At 43.0% G+C, this 22,239-nt stretch overlaps 1 protein-coding gene across 2 annotated transcripts in view; it reads right to left on the bottom strand.

Moving 5' to 3' along the window:
* Positions 1 to 13,494, bottom strand: part of LOC133342008 (cadherin-4-like) — a 58,157-nt gene extending 44,663 nt beyond the window's left edge. The window contains exon 1 of one of the 2 annotated variants that reach the window (XM_061550870.1): positions 13,413 to 13,494. In XM_061550870.1, coding sequence (XP_061406854.1) covers positions 13,413 to 13,458 — 46 coding nt within the window. In that variant the 5' untranslated portion in view covers positions 13,459 to 13,494. The remainder of the gene's footprint in view (positions 1 to 13,412) is intronic. The other variant, XM_061550869.1, reaches the window with a different exon arrangement.
* Positions 13,495 to 22,239: the final 8,745 nt, after the last annotated feature.

A 22,239-nucleotide genomic window follows, 5' to 3' on the forward strand; every position in this document is an offset into this window, starting at 1 on the left:
CGCAGCTTCCTAGGCGCCGCATCACCACTCCCGCAGAGCTACGTCTACGACAGGTACCTACGGTAGACAGCGAGTAACAGTTAAAAGATGGACAAAGAAGGAGGGGGGGAGAAAGCCAGCGTGTGCTTGAACGGACAAGCTCTGGCGTGACCTAAGAGGACACACGGCTGCACGGTGCTGCAGGTGATTGGGCGTGTGCATGTCGTTTTTGAAAGGTGAACGTGCAGGAATGCTTGTGCGGTTTGGTCGTTGCTGGGTGCGATTGAACCTGCAGGACTGATTCAGGAGATGGAAAATAAATAAACGCCTCCCTCTCCCTGGGAATACACGTGGGGTGCTCGGTGTCAATCCACTGCTGGATGAGGGCATTCGCACGCCATGCAGGTCATCGGTATTATTTGACCACACTTTGTCGGTGCAGGTTGATGAAGACGGGTAGCATTGGATGCTGTAATCATGGATTTTGCCACACTGTCCTCTGCTGCCCACCATGTGGGCCCGTGGCCTATAGTACCTGTGTTGTGCATGGTGGTCGCCCATCCAGGCTTTATTCAGGTTCAACCCCGCTTAGCTTTAGAGGTCTTAAGAGATGAAACACGTTTTCCTGGTGATTTAGTCATCGGCTTACAATCCATTATTTAGAATCCATGGAGGTTGCTAAACACATCGTTCACTCTGAAGTTACTAGCCAAATAAGAACATCATGATAAGACAATAAAAAAGCATTTTATAGACTCTTCGAGAATATATTATGTCTGGAGCTATACCAGATAGGATTAAATGATTATTGTATAAAGGCTGCTTATACATATCAGTTTTCTTAGCAGTGTAAATAATGCATCCGATTAGCACGTTTGGCTAGGTACGATGCGAAAGAAGTTCAACAGTACATACTTACAAATGCACTTTCCCATTACATCAACATATATGTACAGACACATTTGAAATCTATTTAAATAACATACAATGGCCCAGAGTTTGGTGGCAAGCCAAATCAAAGACAAGCTGTCTCCTTGCCCAAACATTGGATTGGTGCACAATTAGGTATTGATTGCGGTGGATGTGTTTTTATGCTGTCCACATGGGTTCGACTCCGGCTCACGGCCAACACCAGTGACGATTATCTCAACCAGTCCTGGGCCTCCCCTAGGTTGACTCGGCATCAAATGAGTACCTGGTGCGGTGTGTAAACATCGAGACAATGGCGGACGGGCGTGGCACTGACCACCCAACCCATCGTGTGCCGTGCCGGCCTTCATAAGTGCTCGCTAACAGCACTTGCCCCAACAAGTCTGTTAAGGCTACACGGGGGATCTTTGCCTTTGTGTTTGTGCGCGCAGGCAGCCTTTATAGGTAAACCCCTATTAAGCTTTTCCAGGGGATCTTTGTCTTATTCCGTGTCAAATTTTAGACGGTGGTGTTTGTGAAGCGTTGTGATGAAATCCCTTTCCTTCCACACCCATCTTACACAGGGCTTGTGAGCAGTGTGGGGGTGGAGGGCGGGCAGTCGTCGTAACCTGTGAAACTTCGCTGCCGTCTAAGCCACGATGATGCTTTTCGGAGTGGGCACACAGCGCCGTTCCCTCGTTGAGATTGCCCCCAAACTGCACATTTTTACAGATGCACATAAAATGCCCAATATTATTGCTCTGAAAAAAAACTGTGCTTAATATTCAGGTCAAATAAGCATGGGGTGGTGGCTCATGTCTACTGCTGGTCTAAGCCAGTGCTGGAAATGACACATTCCCATGGCATGGATGAGTGTCCTCATCCATTCCCAAGGCATGAATGTTTACTACCTCGACTGGTATTCGATTCCGACTCTTAACGCCTCTATTTTATGGAGTTTGTATGTATTCCCCATGGATTTTTCTATGGGTCCTCCGGTTTTTCCCTCCACATTTAGCAACGTGCATTTGGACTATTTGGCAGCTATACATTTCAAAAATGATAAGCCACTTCGTTGGGTTTTCATTTGTGGCCAGATCGCTTCTGAAAAAGAACTATATAGCTTACTGGGCCTTACATGGTAAAATAAAATTAGTTTAGTTTAAATAGTTTAGTTCAGTCCTTTGTCTTAATAACATAACTACTTTTGACTCTCAACAAAGTGATTGCTCACTTTATTGACCCTGGAGCCAGGAGTTGATCCCCAATCTGGATATGTCCTCTTCTGATTGTGAGTTGTGCTCTAATCCCACATGTGGTTTCAATCATGGGAGTTGTTTGACCACACTCCACCATAATAGTTAGTGCGGCTGGTTCACCAGCCACACTAACTATTATGGCTCGCATAGCACTCAGCACTGATTGGTTTTCATAAATATAAAGTTATATAAAATGCACTCCATGAACACCATGTACTCTCTCTATATATATTTAATACCATATTCCATATTCAGGGAAACTGTCCAAGCAACAAGTACATGGTGAGTCTGCAAGCCATATGACATTCACTGGAATGACTTGCATCTCATTTGCACTGCGTTGGACCATCACACTTCGGGTCGCAACGATTCTCCTTCCACTTCTTCCCTTGCACTGCTCCACACGGGAATTCACGCCCATCGTCTGTTTTCCCACGTTCTGAGAACCGTGCCCAATTTAGGCAAAGTGTGACAGTGACCCCTTTCCCTTACAACTTTGATAGTGCTGTCTGTTGCTTGCCGTGCAGCATTTCAAATGGTTGGGCGTGCTGTCAGGAATCTTGATAAATATTGTAATAATTACTTGTACGATGAATACCGATATATTCTATAAATGGGGTGCATAACAAAAATCCGATCGTGCAAGTTCTATCGGATACAGACAGGTGACAGCACAGATGTATTAGAGATTGCTGTTCCAGTTTATGTTCGTAAAAATGCATTTTGTTTAATTAAGACGTGGATATGAAACCTACTTTTATATCTCTCAGCGTTCGCGGGAAGATTAAGATGAGAGCTTGCTTGGCGATTGCCATTCACCAGGGCAAATGATCCCTTGAGAAAAGGAAAAAATGAACAGTTAAGTAATTACATTCATCATCACACGGAACATTGTGTACTAATACAGGAACAATCTTGACATGTTTCAGAAGACAATTAATGTTGCTGTGACATGCTGTATTGAATAAATAAAGGCATACATATTAATGGAGAAAATAATGAACCATATCAGATTTTCTGACAACTCAATAATTTTAATTTATTTTGTCTATGATGATAATTTTCTAGTTATGTGCGCTTTTTCTCTCGTTATTTAAGTATGCATATTTTTTAAATTTCTATTTAGTGGGGTTTTGGTTTTGTGTTCATACAAGTATAGTGACATAGAATGGGTCACTACGGCACGTAGCGCTGGTTACTGGTAGAGAACGGGATCATAGGTGTAATAGCCCGGTCTACCAGCAGGGCAGGTGAAGTGTGCCACTGGCAGTGAAGGGCATTTGAGGATACAGCGGCCGTCTGCCAGTAGGGCACGTGACAGGCACGGATGTAGGGTAAAGATGACAGAACGGACACGTGGGATAGAGCCCAGAGCCTTCTGGTAGGTTCCAGAAGGGGGCGTGGCTAAGGGCGGAGCCAGGCCACACTTGGGAGGATAATAAGTATAACCCGTAAAAACAAAGTTTTTCACTATAAATCCTTTATATGCGTGGCAGCGAACTTAATATAAAGGATTTAAAAATATATTCGCCTGTGGAGGACGCGGGGATCGATCCCGCGACCTTTGGCATGGGAAGCGAGGGCGCTACCATCTGCACTACTCCGCCACGGCCTGTGGAGGGGTTACGCTCTGGGCTCTTATACTGTGACGTTCAGCCAAAGCCAAGAATGAGTTCTATTTGAATATATGTAAAATATTTTTTTTTGCCTAAAAAGTGTAAAATTTTGGGAATCTTTTTTCACGAACATTAATTGTCTGGCACAACGAGTCTGTGTGGAAAATGTCAGCTCGATTGGATCACGGGAAGTGGGTTAAAAAACGACCGAAAGATTTGCACGGTCGTAAGCAAGCAAGCACGCAAGCACGCAAGCAAGCAAGCAAGCACGCGAACTTAATATAAAGGATTTAAAAAGGAGGCCCCGACGCTTGGTTGAGGCTGCTCCAATTTGGGAATGGAACCCGTCGTCCACGAAGTCTTCGTCCTCCTCGTCGGTGTTGGATCAGGCAGTGTGGCGGCTGTTGATTATAGTGTGCTGATTTTTAAAGGTGCATTGAAATTTTTTGATACTCCTACTGATACTCCTGCTGTTATGGAGTGACTCATGCTGCCAACTATGGCTGCAAAGTTTAGTCGTACATGTTATGTTTCTCGTTTATTGTTAAATTTGAATCACAGTTCCTATGATCACTGTTACATTGTTTTATAGCTTTATTTTTGTGATTTCGAAAACGTTTTAGTTTAGCCATATTTGTTTGTTGGAGTACAGAGTTAGACTTTTCACTTTAATCTAAATTGTCTTATGGTTGTTATTGTTTGACTTGCATCCCACTAGAATTTTTGCACACAGCGTTGATATCCGATGCTTTTTTTGGAAGACTGCTGTTTTTTCCTGGATTTTTCTGTTGCGCGTAGTCACTTTAAGATGTTTCTTATTCATGATTTTGTTTGTTACGGTTGCACCCGATTCAAGAGCTGCATGGCTCACAGGGCTATACCTACTAAATAAATAAACTGAAACTGTCCTTACCCGTACATAGTTATCCCCTATACTGTGGAAGGTGTATAATAAACGTGTATGCCTCCTACTATTAGTGTCTCTGAAGTGACTCACTACACAAGTGAGAGGAAACCAGAAAACCCATAGAAATATTCTATTGTTTTAATTCGTTATAACTTTTCTTAAATGTAGTACCTGAATCTGAGCTAAAGTAAAACAAGAAAAACACATTTACATCCGTCACAGCATTTAAAAAAGAGATCATAATTTGTTTCAACTTGGTCAACTTTAAAATCCATCAGAATGTCCCAAGTTCAAAAAGTTCCCTTTGGAATGCATCCATCCTGAATTGACTAATTGCCATCTCCTCTGTCCAATGACGAGCATAACAAATTGGATTAGTGATCGTATACATCACCGTTGAGATACTGTGTTCAAACACAGGCAGCCGCCTATGTTTCAACCGAACTCTACGATATCAACTTTTGTGGGCCATCTTCGAACACGAAGGGTTGAACTGCTCTGCATGACATTAGAATGGTGACTTGATATGATGACGTGACAGCAATAGCACAGCAAGCATAACTCTGGAAGAAGAAAAAATCCAATGCTGACTACATCATGGGACATTTTTTGCCAGTATTCAAAGTATGGAAAAAGGTCCCATGATAAAGCTGCTCAACCCGAGCTATAATGCTCTGATATGTGCATTCGTTTTGTGCTGTTCGCCTTTTGACTCATGCAGCCAGCTATGGCTGCAGAGTTTGGTAGTACATGTTGTTTACGTCGTTTATTGTGAAAATTCGGTCACAGTTCCTATGACCACTGTTTCATTGCTTTTATTGCTTTATTTTGGTGATTTTCGAAAAGTTTTTTGGTTTGGCCATGTTTGTTTGTTGTTGTACAGAGTTAGACTGATGGCCTTAATCTAAGTTGTCTTGTGGTTGTTGTTGTTTGACTTGCATCCCACTGGGATTTTGCACACATTGTTGGTGTACGGTGATTTTTCTGCAATATTTTGCTGTCTTTTCTTGGATTTTCTGTTTGCACATAGTCACTTTAAGATGTATTCTTGTTCATGTTTTTGTTTTTGTTTGTTTGTTGCGGTTGCACTCGATTCAAGAGCCGAATGGCTCACAGGGCTATACCTAATAAATAAACTTGAAAATTGGTCTGGCACTGGTGAGACTAGGCCATAAATAAGGCTGCTGTCCCTGGTGTAGGCCGATCCGTTTCAAAGACAATGCAAATATTATCAGAGCATGTTTTGTTTGCATGTTCACTACATAGTACGTGTGGTTAATGCAGACTTTATTCCTTGTAAAAGGCATCGATTTGATGTTTGAACATCTTAACACCTATTTTATTGCCAGAAGGGGTAAAACTTATTTTTCATAAATTGACTACATTTTTCAAAGCTGTATCAAGTTTTAATTTCAATCACAGGAATGCCAATTATCCAACAATTTACCAACCTTAACATCACGAATGCAAAAGTATTGGCATATTTCACGTCTGTTTTTTGTGTTGCTATGGTGCAGTGAGTGTGTGCGTAATCTTACGTGGCAGGAATTGCGGTTTTTATGTAATCGTGAATCATGCTCAACACATCTTACAGAGTGGCACACCCACATCAATAACACACAAGACAACGATTAACAAATTGTAACATGATTAATTTATAGACGTAAAATAGCAGGACTCTACTTTCTGCAATTTCAAGGTTACGCACGAATAAAACACTTTCTTTTGTTTTTGTTTAACCACTTAATAATGGAACATGTGTATTTGTCATGCATTAAGTAAGATTAATTCGAAACTAAGTATACATGCATATAATTGTGGGTGCAAGAACCATTGATTATCACGATTTATGCAGATTGTATGTATAGTATGTATGTTGAACTTATTTGTCACTGTACCAAGCCAATCGTCTGTCTCAAACTGAACAAAACAAATGAGACCGCATGAAAGGGACGAAACAATAATCTCCTCTTCAACAGAATTGTGACCTGAAATCAAGAAAATGCATGACAATTAATTGGATGGCTGTGGGCATTGGCTCGTATTGATCAATTAAAACAATGTCTCATTGATCAATATATCTGCTGCGTGATGCAGGTTAAGTAAAGATAATTCACTATGTTACACGATTTTGTGAAGTAATGACACAAATGCACACGTTTTCTCATTGAAAATCGGGAAAATTCAAAATATCACTGTCCTGGTCACAAAAGAAAAGTTTGTGGGGAATAATAGCCATTTTTTGTACTTTTGAGGCATACGCAATTAGGAATGTGATAATCTTGGGAAAGTCGGCAACGGTTGCTGAGATCAATTTATACAGCCTTACTTAGCCTGGTACACTGTTTGCACGTGAGTAATATATACTTAGAGCTGCGTATTGATGGTGTGCATGATCATGCACACTCGCCTATACTGCATACCTCGTAGCGATTTTTAACAAGGCTCATATTGTATTTTTATTTTATTCTTAATTTCTTTATACCAGGTAAGGCACAGTGATCAATATGTAGTTCTTGTTCAGAAATGACCTGGCCACAAATGAAAGCTCAATGAATTGGCGTATCACGTGGGAATTTGTAGCAGACAAATCCTCTAAAGGCATGATTTCTAAATGTGGAGGATAAAAACCCAGAGGACCCGGAGAAAAAATCTACACGACCACAGGGAGAACATGCAAACTCCAAATATATATACAGCAGTCGCCAGGGTCGGGATCGAACTCACGACCTCCTGTATACCAGGCGAGGTAGTTAACATCTCACCACCATGGCACCCACATATTGTAGTTAATCGACTATTCTATTCTTGCATATTGGCAATATGTTCAGGAGTTAAATGTCGAGGTCTGGCTAGCCAAGAGAGTGCGTAAGGGGAGATTTGGTGTCGTTTTTTTCTATTCTTCCTTCGTTCACAGATTTGGTTTGACTGGCCACAATCGCACCAGGGCTTGTCTTAAATGTTCCATCTATGAAGGAGATGTGTGCAGCAGCCTGTTGGTGTTCTGATTCGGTTGATGGTTCCACCAGTGTCTCAAGGGAGTTGATGGACCGAGACACTAGGATAGCTACAGCTGTATTTGTTTTTTTCGGTAAAGTCACGTATAAAGATAAAAATTATAATAGCATACGACGTTTCGATTGAAACAGAAGCAATCATCATCAGGTATAAATGGAAGAGAAAACAAACATAGTATACTTAGAAATATAATGCAATACAACACAGAGAGTCGGCTAACATAACAGTCAACACCCTACCTGGTTGATTAGGTTCTTCCAGAGAATGCTAAATTTGAGAGAGAGATAAAATACAGAACCGGAGACATATAGACAGGCATATAAGCAGAGAGAGATAACACAGAGAAACATATAGAGAGACAACACACATAGGCACACAGAGAAACCACGCCTCTGTGTCAAGGCCTTAAATAGAGAAAGAGGGGGGGGGGGTGAGAAATTAGCATGTCAATGAGTGGCACGGAGCATGCACAACAATAGAAAAGACAAAAAATGAGGATAGACAGAGAGAGAGAGAGAAAACACACTAAATCAAATAAACTTAGCAAAATTTCGAAATGTAATGCAATGCAACACAGAGAGTCGGTCAAAACACAATTAACGCATAGCCTGGTTGATTACGTTTTTTCCAAAGATTGCTAAGTTAGAAGTTAAGTGTGAAATTTTAAAGAGAGACAAGACACAGACACGAAAACAGACATACAAGCAGAGAGAGACGACAACAGAGACACACAGAGAGAGTAGAAATTAATAACGACAAAACTAGGGGAGACAGAGAAAGAGAAACACACTAAATCAAATAAACCTACCAAAATTTCGAAATGTAATGCAATGCAGCACAGAGAGTCGGTCAACACACTATTAACGCATAGCCTGGTTGATTACGTTCTTCCAAAGATTGCTAAATTAGAAGTTAAGTGTGAAATTTGAAAGACACAGACACGAAGACAGATACACAAGCAAAGAGAGACAATAACAGAGACCCACAGAGAGAGAGAAAACAAACTTAAAACTTCCCCGTAAAAGTGGTTCAAACTTAAACACTAGGATAGGTTTTTGTTGGGAACTTGTTCCGGGGAACTGTGTTCACATGCAGGAGGTTTCAACTATGATACAAAGGAGCACAATGCTCAAATCACTGCGCTCCTCACATTCACACCCACACACGCACACCCAAATGCGCGATACGACAATGAAACAAGTTCACAACGATATCCGTCATTCGCCACTAAGTGGTGGTGACGTCACCACAGCACTTGTGCCAGGCTAGGTGGACTTTGAGACAATGTGAAGTGTCGAAGGCTCACTGATAGGAGGTCACGGGACAGACCCAGGTGTTATGGGTTGACTGAGATGACTGACAGATTCACCAGCTGTGCTCTCAACTGTCAATGTGCTGTATTTTATCCACCCAGCACTCTGCTCGTTGTTGTGAGCGTCGCTTCTCTGCCCTCCACTGTTTTTGGAGGGCGACTGCCTCCAATTAATTCTAGATTTGTAGCTTTCGTGACTGCAAGGATTCATATTCTTAGGTTTTTTCGGTAAAGTCACGTAGGTAAAAATAAAAATAAAAATCACAACGTTTCAGAGGCAACACAAGCTTCCGTCTTCAGGTGGAACCGTCACAGCATGATTGCTGTATCACTTACTCAAGTAGTCCTCTTACTTGATACAGCAATCGTGCTGTGACGGTTCCACTTGAAGACGGAAGCTTGTGTTGCCTCCGAAACGTGATTTTTTATTTTACTTTCATTTAATTTTTACCTAAGTGACTTTACCGAAAAAAACCTAAGAATATGCCTCCAATTACCCAGTAGCGGCCTTCAAAGCCTCCCCCACCGAGACCAATCTTGACACCACTGGTACCAGTCTTCGGCAATTCCACTCAGATCTACATCACCCTGTACCACATCAGCCCATCGCTTCTCGAGCCCGTGCCGTGCCCGTTTAGCCCCCTCTATCTGGCCAAAAATAAGCTACTTAGGCATGTGATGGCTGGGCATGTGGGCTATATGACCCAGCCAACGCAACCTTGCCAGGAGCCCACTGGTGGCACTGTGTTCAGATATCTCCAGTCTGGTTAAACCCAGGATGGATCGTAGGCGGATCAGCCTGAATGTTTAGAAGTGGTGTAGATGTTCTTTTGGAGGGGTCTGGGTTTCGCCAGCACACATATTCACACACATGAACAGAACGATTGCTTGAGTAGCCTTATAGCTGGTGAGGTCGTCCATGCACAGCACTGTGCTACGAACCCAGAAACCTGAGTTTGATTCCCAGCCATGATGAATGTTGGTGAGTGATATGTGGTTAGGAGTGGAGTTAGTGTTCATGCCAGAATTTTACAAAAGCATGAAAAAAATAACTCTTCACTGGAATAAATAGTCACCAATTTGTCAGTTAGCATTCATACTTGTCCATTCTATTCATACTTGTCCATTCTATTACATCACAAATATATGACTACAGTTTTCCCGTCCCGTGACTACACACCCATATTATGACAATTCCGCATGAGAATGTGGACTGGCTGGATTATGAGTTGATTGGTGATTAAACTGTCGAATACCGATTGAAAAACCAAGCCGCGAGTGCGTAAATAAGGTGAGACATTTACAAAGCACGTTTAGGTTTAATCGAGCGCTTAATATGAATAGACGCTTCTTTGTCTCACACAAGTGCGGTCTACCAACCTTGCTTCCGCATTTCTAAACGAGCGGTTGGCACCAGTTACAGTCCAGGGGTGTCCAAACTTTTTGCAAAGAGGGCCACATTTGATAAAGTGAAGATGCCAGCGGGCCAATAGTTCCTTCTGACATTGTTTTAACCACACAAGTTACGTGGAAATACACACTGTTATAAAACAATTTCATTGTCACAATTACCTTTATTTTTCAAATGACAATGTAACCAAATATAAGCCACTCAGGCAGACGGGAACAACTCTAAAAACGCAATTCTGCCTTTCATTTAGTCAGATAACATTGAACAAACTGTATAGAATACCTTAAATTTCCATGAGTTTTATGATGTATTTATTCTGACAGAGTTAGCGAGCCATAACTAACACATTATAAGACCGAAGCTGCGGGCCGTATGAAATCTGCCCGCGGGCCGTAATTGGCCCGCGGGCCGGACTTTGGACATGCCTGAGTTACACGTATGAAGTTACAAATCTGCCCGTTTGACACTGTCAATGGAGCACTCCTGTCAATTGAGAGACGGTTTAAATCCTGATTAAGTGTTGACATACGGATGTGGCACTGCTGGTGAGACCCAGAAGGTCGAAACGAGTCCAGACTTTGTTCGCTTAAACACATGCTGAACGATAACATTGGGTCTGGAAAGCAAATAGGCTGATGTGATCGACATTTATGCCATTTATATGGTGAGACAGAACATACTTTAGCGTGTGTGTGTTTTTACCCATGTCCTACTACAACAACACAATGAGTCTGTACACAATCATCATGCGGGGGCCAGTAAAACAAGTTCCACTTTGTTGAAATCCAAGTTGTCATCCTGCGTGGAGAGAATGGGCTCCGATAGGGGAATGTGGAATTGTGGTCATTGTAGGTTAATTGCATTATGTTGCTCCCATAATATAACTAAACGTTCTAGATTTGAAGCTTTCGTGACTGCAAGGATTCATACTCTTAGGTTTTATCGGTAAAGTCACGTAGGTAAAATAAATAATAATAAATACCTTCCCCTTCTCGCCCCGCCCACCTCCCCCTCCCTCCCAGTCCCTGACTGCCACATTTAGATAATTTAGATAAGCTCCTCCCCCCTCCCCTTAACCGGTATATATGATCTTGTCTCTTGAATTTCCCTTTATTTGATACAGTAAATTTGGCTGTGACGGTCCCACCTGAAGACGGAGACTTGTGTTGCCTCCGAAACGTCGTGATTTTATTTAGTTATTTTCATTTATTATTACTTTATTTATTATTATTATTTATTTTACCTGCGTGACTTTACCGAAAAACCTAAGAGTATAACTAAACGTCTCAAGCGTGCAATTCGTTTCGCCTAAGGCAGGGGTCGGGAACCTTTTTGACTGGGAGAGCCATAAAAGCCAAATATTTCTAAATATATTTCATTGAGAGCCATATAGTATTTTTAACGTATAATAAATTAAATATGTCTTACTTTTAATGCGACTTCTGGTCACGGGACCCGTGACCCGAGAAATGTTATCTTCAAAACGAATTTCTGTTTACTTTAAAATGACACAGTATTATTAAGCAATATCACAAGTATTTTAAAATCAGTTCCAAACTGATTTTATTTTTGTATTATTATTTTTTTCAACTCAAAATTGTCTGGGAGCCATATGCCGTCACCGGAAGAGCCATATATGGCTCGCGAGCCATAGGTTCCCGACCGCTGGCCTAAGGGGACACCCCCCCGCCCCCCCCATGGGAGATTTCCACCAATCTCCCTGTACCACTAACAAAGGATTCGCACTGATGCATGGCTCACGGGACCAGGCAGACACTCACCTAACTCGCACTGTACCGTTCAACTCGCAGTAGCAGAGCTTTCGCGACAAATGTTATTCATGGTAAAGTTTTTTTTTTATTTGCCTGTGGTAAGATCGCGTAAATGTCAATGTGTCGCTAAGCCACCACCACTCGACACAGACAATTAGCAAGGTGTGTCACGTAAACAAAACTTGCCAAATGTGCCGTGTGTTTACTCTCCAACACACCGGCGTGCTGAAGTGGTAACTACTGGACACGTTTCGTTTACGTGACAAACTTTACCAGTTGGCTGAGTCGGGGGTGTAGTGGGTCAACGACAGACACCTTTATACTTACACCCTCGAATCCCCCAACAAAAACAAACCTTTATTATGAATTGCGATGTACCGTGCGATGGTGGTTGTCGTCATTATGGCGGGTTCAACAGTGACCACGCAGGTTCCACTGTCTGGAAGCATAGTTTAATAACACCGAGTATGAATGTGGATAATATTTATATGTGTATGGTCACAACACAGTTGCAAGCAATGCGAGTGTTCTCAATTGCACCTTTGCACACAGCTGACTTGATGTGCGCTCAAACATCTTTATACGTGACTTTACCGAAAGAACCAAAGAGTAATTCCTGCAGTCACGAAAGCTTCAAATTAAGAATAGTAATTGGTGCAAGCAGATATAGTTGGTGTGATGAAGTTTTAGTCAATATCAACCCTGTCATGATTATGATTTCGCCATCCAATCATGCAGATTTAAACATCTCTTAATACAGTACTAGTCGATTGCAGTACAAACACAAAACATTATTCTTTAATATAAATACGACAGAGATACGACGGCACATAAGCAATGCACCAAACGAACATACGAACATAAGAACAGAATGCACTGCGGAATTTGAACAGTCACCATCTATCCATTGACCACGGCACATAAGCAATGCACCAAACGAACATAAGAACAGAATGCACTGCGGAATTTGAACAGTCACCATCAATCCATTGACAAGAACTCAACACATTCGGCAAAGAACGCTGCCCTAAAAGGAACAAATAAATATTACTTTAGAAAGTAAGGGTCCTTGCCTGAAACGTTGCCTATTGTTTTCCTTTCAGGGTAGTGTTTTTTTTTTTTACAAATGTGCCGAGTTTAAATGACTCGTGCTCTGTGCACAACCGCCAAAGGAGCGTCACACGAAACGACCTAAATCAACTAATCAACAGCTGGTCTGGGTAACTTACCAGCCAAGTTAGGACAAGGAGAAGGCAGGCCAGCGTGAGGAGACATCACGGCTACCGTTGCGCACAGAGAAGACCCCGCTTTGTCTTATCACTGCCAGAGCTTGGGATGATTGAGTTCACTGCACACACGGGCACGCAGGTACACCAAGTGAGTAGGCGTGGTGGCACGAACCATTCACCGGCTGGGGGATGAACGAGATGGACCGACTTTGTGACGCCGTCTTTAAGCTTAATTTCATTCATCGATGGATGTTGACTTCCTCTCCAACCGCGTTAATCGAGAAGTGCCATATATGCACGTCGTAATATGTAACAAGTTTCCCTGTGTTCGAATACAATGGAAGGGTAGGGTAGGCAACTTGGAAGTTTGAAATATAATGTAGCAATAAAAAAAATCATCCGCATGCATATCTGTATTCGAACACAGGCAACTTGTTATATATTAGGATGTGGAGATATGGCACCTCCGATTAACACGGTTGGAAATAAATTCAACATACATAAACAGTTATACTGGTAGGAACCTCCTGGTTACACCAGCCCACAGGGGATTATTCTGTCCGTCCGTCCGTCGTGCATCCAAAAATGGGAGGGGTGGGGCTGGGTGGAGAGGGAAAGGTGGGGAGGGGCTGGGTGGGGAGGGTGGGGAGGGGCTGGGTGGAGAGGGGAGGGTGGGGCTGGCTGGAGGGTGGGTGGGGTGGGGCCGGTTGGGGAGGGGCTGGTCACCCCGTGGTGCCCTTAAACGTTTAACCTACTCACACCGGCTTGTGCCCGCCCTCACAGTCGGCCATATTTGCGGAATACACCACGCCACCGTTGACCCTGGCCATTGACCGAGCAACCCGACGTTCCTACCAGCTCCCTTCGCAGGAATGTGTTTGATGAATCAGGCAGAAAGGAGGTCACAATTGGTGGGACCGCGTGCAGGACGGAGGAGGGCGTGTTGGTGGAACTGGCATTGGAGTGGCACCCAGAGGTCAGAGACCAAGGGAAGAGAGACCTTGAGCCAGATGTAGGTAGACTGAGAGCAGGGCTTGGGGGTCGAGTGTCGACTTTGCAACAACGCTGCGATGGAACAGAAGGGAGGAGGGTGATGGTAAGGTGTGGTGGCATCAACAGCATTGGCCATGATGCGCTCTTAAGCTTTATGCATGTGTGTGTGTTGAACTTCTCTCGCACCGTACGTAGCCAACTGTGCTGATCGCAGGTGCGGGGGAAGGACGACAAACTAAATACAAAAAGCAGCTCTAAAGAAATTAGTTTTCAATCGAGATAATGATGATTTAAAAGTGCATAGCTCCAGCGGCGTCCTAACATCGGAAGCCAGGGCGGTTCCAGACGGCCGCAGAAGCGCATCTGAAAGCGGTGACCGTCGTTGCTGTTCGATGGTTTAGCCAAAAGCTGCTGCTGTGTAGATGACCGGAGTTACGCGTGATGATTTATGCTCCTTGACGGTTCACCAGGTGAGTGGGCGTGGCGGCACAAACCATTCACCAGCAGGGAGAGTGGACGGGGTGAGCCTGCTTTGTGACGTCCGTCTTAAGCTCAATCTCATTCATCAGTGACTGGTCTGTTTAGCACCACGATCTTTATCAGAATCGGGTCGTGTATTCATCCTGGAGGAGGAATCCGGATGAGCTATGACGCGAGTTACGTGAACAAAAAATACGAAAAAAAACGAAATGAGTGCAAATATAGGGACAAAGTAAACAAGTTGCTAAAATTAATATGTACATATAAAGTATGGAAGTACAAATTGCACACGTATAGAAAACTTGCTGGTGATTTGTCAACACCTAAGGCAAGCTCGAGGCAAGGCAACAAAACAGCAAAAACGTTCTCAGACCACACCCAGACAACAGAAAGTCGCTCAACACAACTCACCTGTGCACAACGCAGCTCACCTGTGCCAAACGCAGCTCACCTGTGTCTAACACAACTCACCTGTGCCCAACGCAGCTCACCTGTGTCCAACACAACTCACCTGTGCCCAACGCAGCTCACCTGTGCCAAACGCAGCTCACCTCTGTTTGCAATGTCGTGTTCTGGTCTTTAAGTATGAAACATTCAAGCATAGCAGTGTATCTTCTTGGTTCTTTCGGTAAAGTCACGTAGAAGGGAAATAATAAATGATAAAAATACAACATAATAAAATACAATTCTCACGACGTTTCGGCCACAACGCAAGCAGCCGTCCTCAGAGAAGTAACCTGAGATCTTAGATCGAAATTCATAGCAGTGTAGTACTATATATATATGCAAATGCGCACGAGTCTGCGTGCTATTATTATTTTAGGTAAAAAATGTTTGCAAGAGGGCTCACACTTTGACGTGTTTACCTAAAGCAAGCAGCCTCACCAAGTATATAACTCTCTTTTCACAATATTTTTTTCAAGGTGCCCTTACATAATGCGATCTCAGAGCGCCATGCTTGTACAGGAGGCAACGAACAGAGAAGTAACCTGAGATCTTTTTTTTTAAACGAAAGAGATAAAATCGATAACTGGAGAGAGAATTCCTTCTTTAATATGTGCCGGATCCATCGGCGAGGACCTAATAGTCTTCAGCAACTGCGAGTTTCTCAACCTTGCAAGGGCAGGGAATTTGCGAGCCTTGGGTGCTGTGCATACAGAAGCCAGGTGACCGAAAAGGTTCAAGCAGGGCGGAGCTGAAACAAGATACTTGCCTCTCTGCAGTATTGTTCAACGTAATCTTACCTACGTGTGTTCGTTAAACCTATGAGGTAATTGCACAATGCATGTTTCCTAAGTGTGATAAGTGCGTGAGGGTGCTCACAGGTGTGAGTTTATATCAAAACTAACACCTATCCCCTTTTATTTATTTTATCAGGTAAGGACCCACTGAGCTATATTAGCTATTTTTAGAATCGACTTGGCCACAAATGATAGCTCAACGAAGTGGCTTATCGTGTTGAAATGCATAGCAGCCAAACACTCTAAACGCACGTTTCTAAATGTGGAGGGAAACCCCAGTTAAAAATCCACGCGACCACGGGGAGAATATGCCCACTCCTATTATATATACAGGTGTCAGCAGCGTCGGGATCGAACCGACGACCTTCTATATACCAGGAAGGTAGTTAACATATCGCCACCACATCGCCCTAAAACAAAAACTACATACCTCTGCGGTCAATGAAATGAGCATCACTTAGTGTGAAGTCAACATATCCTGCCTTGTGAAGGCTGCCATCTTCCACTCCAGAGCAAACCGTACACCATATAACAACACAATGCCCGATCCACAAATGCGGAGACGTGACAGCGTTTTTTGGCTTGACCACCTGAATGTGAAATGGCAGTTGATGCTCTGCATCTCCATGAGTCATACGAAAGAAGGGAATGTGGAATTTCCACCACTGACTCAATGTTGCCTTGACAGCAGTGTATCATATTTTACGCAAGCCATGTGGTCTTTAACGTCCACTTTTCCACCAGTTTTCACACTGTATACATTTACTGGGCGGTGAAAGAAACTGAACCTTCAACTCTCGAAGCACTCCTGACCCAGCGATGAGAATACTGACCAGCACACCACAAAACAGCCTCGAGCAAAATGGGGTTTTTTTCGCAACAATTTTCTCCTTGGGTGGGGTCGGTGTTTGGCTGGGGATGTTTAAGTCAAATGCCAATTGCAACTTTACAATGAAGTGTTTCCAAATGACGAGTCTCTGATGCATACGCAACGCCCGGTTCGTTCTTGCCGTGAAGATAATGAAGGGCAAAAGCCAACCACAAAACGTTGACAATTTGTCTGATAAACAAATAAGAAACAAAATGGTTTGGGTGGAGCGGTGGCGTAATCATTGGCTCGCTGCGACTATGAAACCATTGAACCGAGTGTGACTCCTGTCCAACGGTTACGACAGCGGGAGGCGATATCCGACGCAAGTTCTGGGTGCTCCGTGATTAACTTACACTGGCCAGTGTGGTGAAGTATGGTCAAACAACCCCATCCTCTGACACGGAGTGGGGAGACCTTCACCCAGCAGCATAGGTGGAGTTTGACCTCTATATTTGGAGGGGTCAGGGCAGGGGTTCACTTTGTCCCTCACATTAGGAATCGTGGGTGCATATAATCAATTTACTTATGATCTTAAATGTAAACTACTTTAATAAAGGTGGCAAATTCTTAGTTTTTTTTGGTAAAGTCACGTAGGTAAAAAATTTAAATTAATAAAAGTAAAATTAAACAAATAAAAAAATTCACGACGTTTCGGAGGCAACACAAGCCTCCGTCTTCAGGTGGAACCGTCACAGCCACGACAGCTGTATCAAGTAAATGAGAGATCGCAAGAGCTACCACTCCGTATATATAATGGTTGGAGAGGGGGGAAGAGCCAAGTACGGCACACTTTTTATTAATATGGTAAGGTGAGGCTTAAGAGGGTGAGCCTTTGTTATGGAGAGGTGCGGTTTGTAACTCACACATGGCAAACATGACAAACGTGTGAAAAAAGAAAAGCAAATAAAAAACTAAAAATGGTAAAACAACAAACTGGTTGTCTATCAATGACCTATAATAGTTGTCTGTCAAATAAGATGGTCCAAATAAGTGTAGTTACATCTTTTTCGCATGGTTAATCACATCTTTCCAATGATTACTCAGTTTGTAACCCTCATCACGGTTGAAATTATGTCTGTGTTTGTATATCTGTATGGCTTCGTGTACAAACCTTTGATGGTAGCCAGTAGGTTTGCAGAGCACCTTGGTCTCGGAAAAGACAATTTCATGAGAGCCCACAGAGTTGTAGCAATGATCGGCAACGGCCGAAGAATCAGTTCTGACGTGTTTCAGATCTGACTTGTGCTCGTGGACACGATCAGAAACATGACGTTTCGTTTCTCCAATGTAGCAATCACCACAACTGCAACTCAATTTGTAGACTCCAGGATACTGTAAGTCATGGACGACATCCTTCACATATGGAATCAGATCACGGATTGTATGCACTATACTGAATCGGACTTGGATCTTATGTTTGTTTAGAATTTTGGAGATCTTTTTGGTCACGCCTGCTATGTATGGCAACGTGATAGTTTTGGTCGGAGTTTCAAGTGGCTGTTTCTGTATGGTGGGAGAAACAGCTTGGCGTATGGTGCGGTCAGAGTATCCGTTCATCCTGAGGGCCCAATGTACATGTCTCAATTCACCGGCCAGGTGGTGTTGGTCAGAAATGCCATGGGCTCTGAGGTATAGCGTTTTGATGAGAGAAGTCTTTTGTGATGGGTGGTGGTGGGAATCCAGTTTCAAGTAGGAATCTGTGTGGGTGGCTTTCCTGTACACAGAATGTCCCAAGGATCCGGCAGGCCTCCTCTCAAACAAAATATCCAAGAATGGTAGTTTACCATCTTTCTCCACTTCCATGGTGAATCTGATGGATGGGTGTCTGGAATTGATGTGGTCCAAGAAGTGGTTCAATGCTGGGAGGCCATGTGGCCAGATGACGAAAGCTTCAAATCTAGAATTAAAGGTGGCAAGTTTGGTGGGGGGTACTGCCCGCCCCCCAACCCCCGCAAACTCTGCCCATGCCCAGCTGCGTCGTGACAAACGGGTTGCTTTTGTATGCAATGAAAAAAACAAAGACAACGAATTATTTACCCGCAATTGCATGCACACAAACATTTAGGAACACCTGCATTGTCTGTTTATTGACACACAGGACCCCGTGTGTGAGGGAAGAGGCCATGAAAAAGCGCTTCATGGCTCTTCGGATTCCCCCAGGATAAATGCGGACGGGGTTGTCCCTCGTCATCAAAGTGGAACTTGTGAATGAGAAGGAGGATAGCGCAGCGAATCAAGTGCATTTGGCGCGAGCATTGAAATTTAAAAAAAACACGGCTGTTGTTAACGAATCGTACCGACAATTGTGTTTTTGTTCAATGCGAAGTCAACTATTCGTGATTGTGAGCAAGTCAGGCCTAGAAGGTACAGAACTGCTCCTATCCGCGGTGATGCGGAGGGCAAACATAAGACTTGATAAGGGGGGCTGAGACTTAAGCAGGGAGGGACCCCCTCAACCCCAATCTCCCTGATGCTCCGGGATGGCTGGTGTTGATCTGTTCTGTCCTTGTTTCTTCGTCTCATTTCTACACATACCTATCGACCCATTATCAGTGCCCTACCTTATTACAGACCAATTCAGACCTTATTGGTCACCCCGTGTTCTTATACATCTCAATGTTCATCATACAAAGTCCCATCACAAGAGAGAAACACAAACAAATAGACACCAAAAATGTGCCCATATGGAAACGGCTGTACGCCGTATGGGCCGAAAAACTCAATTTCCCTGTACAAGAATACGGGTAAACCGTATGGGTTGAGAGGTATGTGTCTACAACGCCTGCGCCACTGCTTGCAAATCTCTGAACACCTCGTAAAACAAATGCAATCCATTTGAAAGCCTTTTTGTTGGTTTAGTTGCCAGCTCCCATGCAACATTTTCCCGTCTGTTTCAAAGCCGATGTAAGCATGTATCTCTCACTCTCTAATTCCCTGGTTCTTACCCTTTACTGCAGCCTTGTATCCCTTTGGTTATACATCGTAAAAACAAATGTATATTAATACATATTAACATATTTGTATTCACTTTATTTTTATAATTTTATTGTTATTTTTTTCCTATCTAGGTGACTTTACCGACAGAATAATAGAATATTAATACATAGGTTTGATGAAACTAAGTAGTTGTACTCACGTGCCTTTCCTTAATTTGTGTTTCATATGATTTACCTTCAAATTAAATCTGGCATGTCGCGCGCCCCCAGGGAGTGCGTGCACCCCAGGTTAAGAACCACTGCTCTAATTTGTAACGAATTAAACGTCGGCAAAATAAACCGCTTCGTCCAGTCTCACACCTGGTTCTTCTAGATCTCCTGCTCAGCGCTCTCTCCGTCCAACTCTGTCTTGCTCTGCTCCCGTGTCCTCTCACGCGTGTGTGAGGGGCGGATATGGGACCCTAATCCCGGCTCGTTCTCGTAACGAGTCCGACCAATGTTGTGGTCTTCTTCACTTTGTAAAAATTCGTTTATTTTCACCACCAGCTGTCTTATTTTCTTGTGTTTCAGTCTCCGCAGTCGAGAAACTCTGCAAATCCTTCTCTCACCTCACACCAGCTTTTTAGCCGTAATTTTTCTCATATCCCAAATGTAAAGGCTGAACTTTGCAAATACTGTGTGTTATGAACAATAAAAACACCCTTCGCATAATCAAAATTGTTTTGAAATAAAAACATCACCAATTTTCTTTTAAGTGCACAGAACAAATGTTAGTCTTGTGGTTTAGCATTTAAGTCTTTTGAAACGCAGTTTTTATATATATGTATATGTATCACGCCCTTCTTATGACATTGTATCAGAAAAGGTATACCTTAAAATGTGATTGAATTATGTCGAATGTAATTTTTCGATTGTGATTTTCTTAAACACGAGATTTAGATTTAACATGGATATTATTGATGCTCTGGGGCATATCTTACACTCAACACGTACAGCATTGCGCTCTGGTAATGTCATCATGAATCTTTGGGAACTTTGCATTTAAGCTTCACAATTTCATCACACCAAAATAGTTAATTGCTCACATACCCTAAAAACTTGTTGGGTCGATCTCATCTCGTTTTGTGGTCGTCAGTCGGTGACAAAACTAAATTCCACGTTCCTATGGCCGGGATCAATGTCTTATTACGCAGCCACTGTTGGGCGCCCAACGACGTGGCACAGTACGCGTTTGATCAACCCCTGGGGGGTTATGAGCTAAGGCAGGTCAACCTCGCAATCTCTCGATCGTGAGCGAGTCAGCTCTAAACAAGTGTAACCCGTAAAAACAAAGTTTTTCACTATAAATCCTTTATATGCGTGGCGGCTAGAGTCCTCTCGTCCTCTGGCTTGAGATGGCTGCCACCTATGGGTCAGATGATTGTCTGCCAGTATTAAGTAATTGGTAATTAAATATTTAATTTGTTTTCCCTAAACAGTGTCAAATTTTGGAAAACATTTTCACGAACATTAATTGTCTCGCACAACGAGTCTGTGTGCAAAATATCAGTTCGATTGGATCACGGGAAGTGGGTTAAAAAACGACCGAAAGATTTGCATGGTCGTAAGCAAGCAAGCAAGCACGCAAGCACGCAAGCAAGCAAGCAAGCGAACTTAATATAAAGGATTTAAAAATGCAGAACTGCTCATATCCACAGTGATGTGGGGGGACTAAACAAATATCTCAGATGCTCTTGTCCCAGGGGGTCGTCTGCGAGTGGACTCTTACTTATCCGAGGGAGAAAAAAAAATCACCGATAATTGCGGATAATAAGAATGCACTCATTAACTGCTGTTCGCAATTTTGTCCAGGGTTAATAGAAGTTATGATGTGTTTTCCACGATGTGCAAGTTGGAAAAAAGACCAGTCAATACTTGTGGATAATAGGATGAATAGGGCCTCTGTTAAAAGTACATTTAGTGGACCCTACAGCTCCTGTTGTTAATAGCAGTCATAGGTAACAGAGTAATAACCACAGACTTAGCTGAAATTGCAGCGGCGTTCACATTGTCTGTTTTTTTTTAGGTAATAGAGCATACATCAACTTCTCCACAACCCTGTGTGAGGAAACGTGTATTATGGGGAGTGTTTCCGACAGAAAACACGGCACAAACATATGCTGGCTGCAAGCTATGGCGGAAACATGCAGGATGCAGCTTCAAACTCTATGTCATGAGAATATGCTCTAGGGCACAGTGTACGATTCTCAGATAAAAAACGTAATGGTTATTACATGTTGTACCAATTTGTATGAATTGTCATCCAT

This window comes from Lethenteron reissneri, chromosome 13, assembly GCF_015708825.2.
Source record: "Lethenteron reissneri isolate LAM-NWPU_2019-01 chromosome 13, ASM1570882v1, whole genome shotgun sequence".
Lineage (NCBI taxonomy): Eukaryota > Metazoa > Chordata > Hyperoartia > Petromyzontiformes > Petromyzontidae > Lethenteron > Lethenteron reissneri.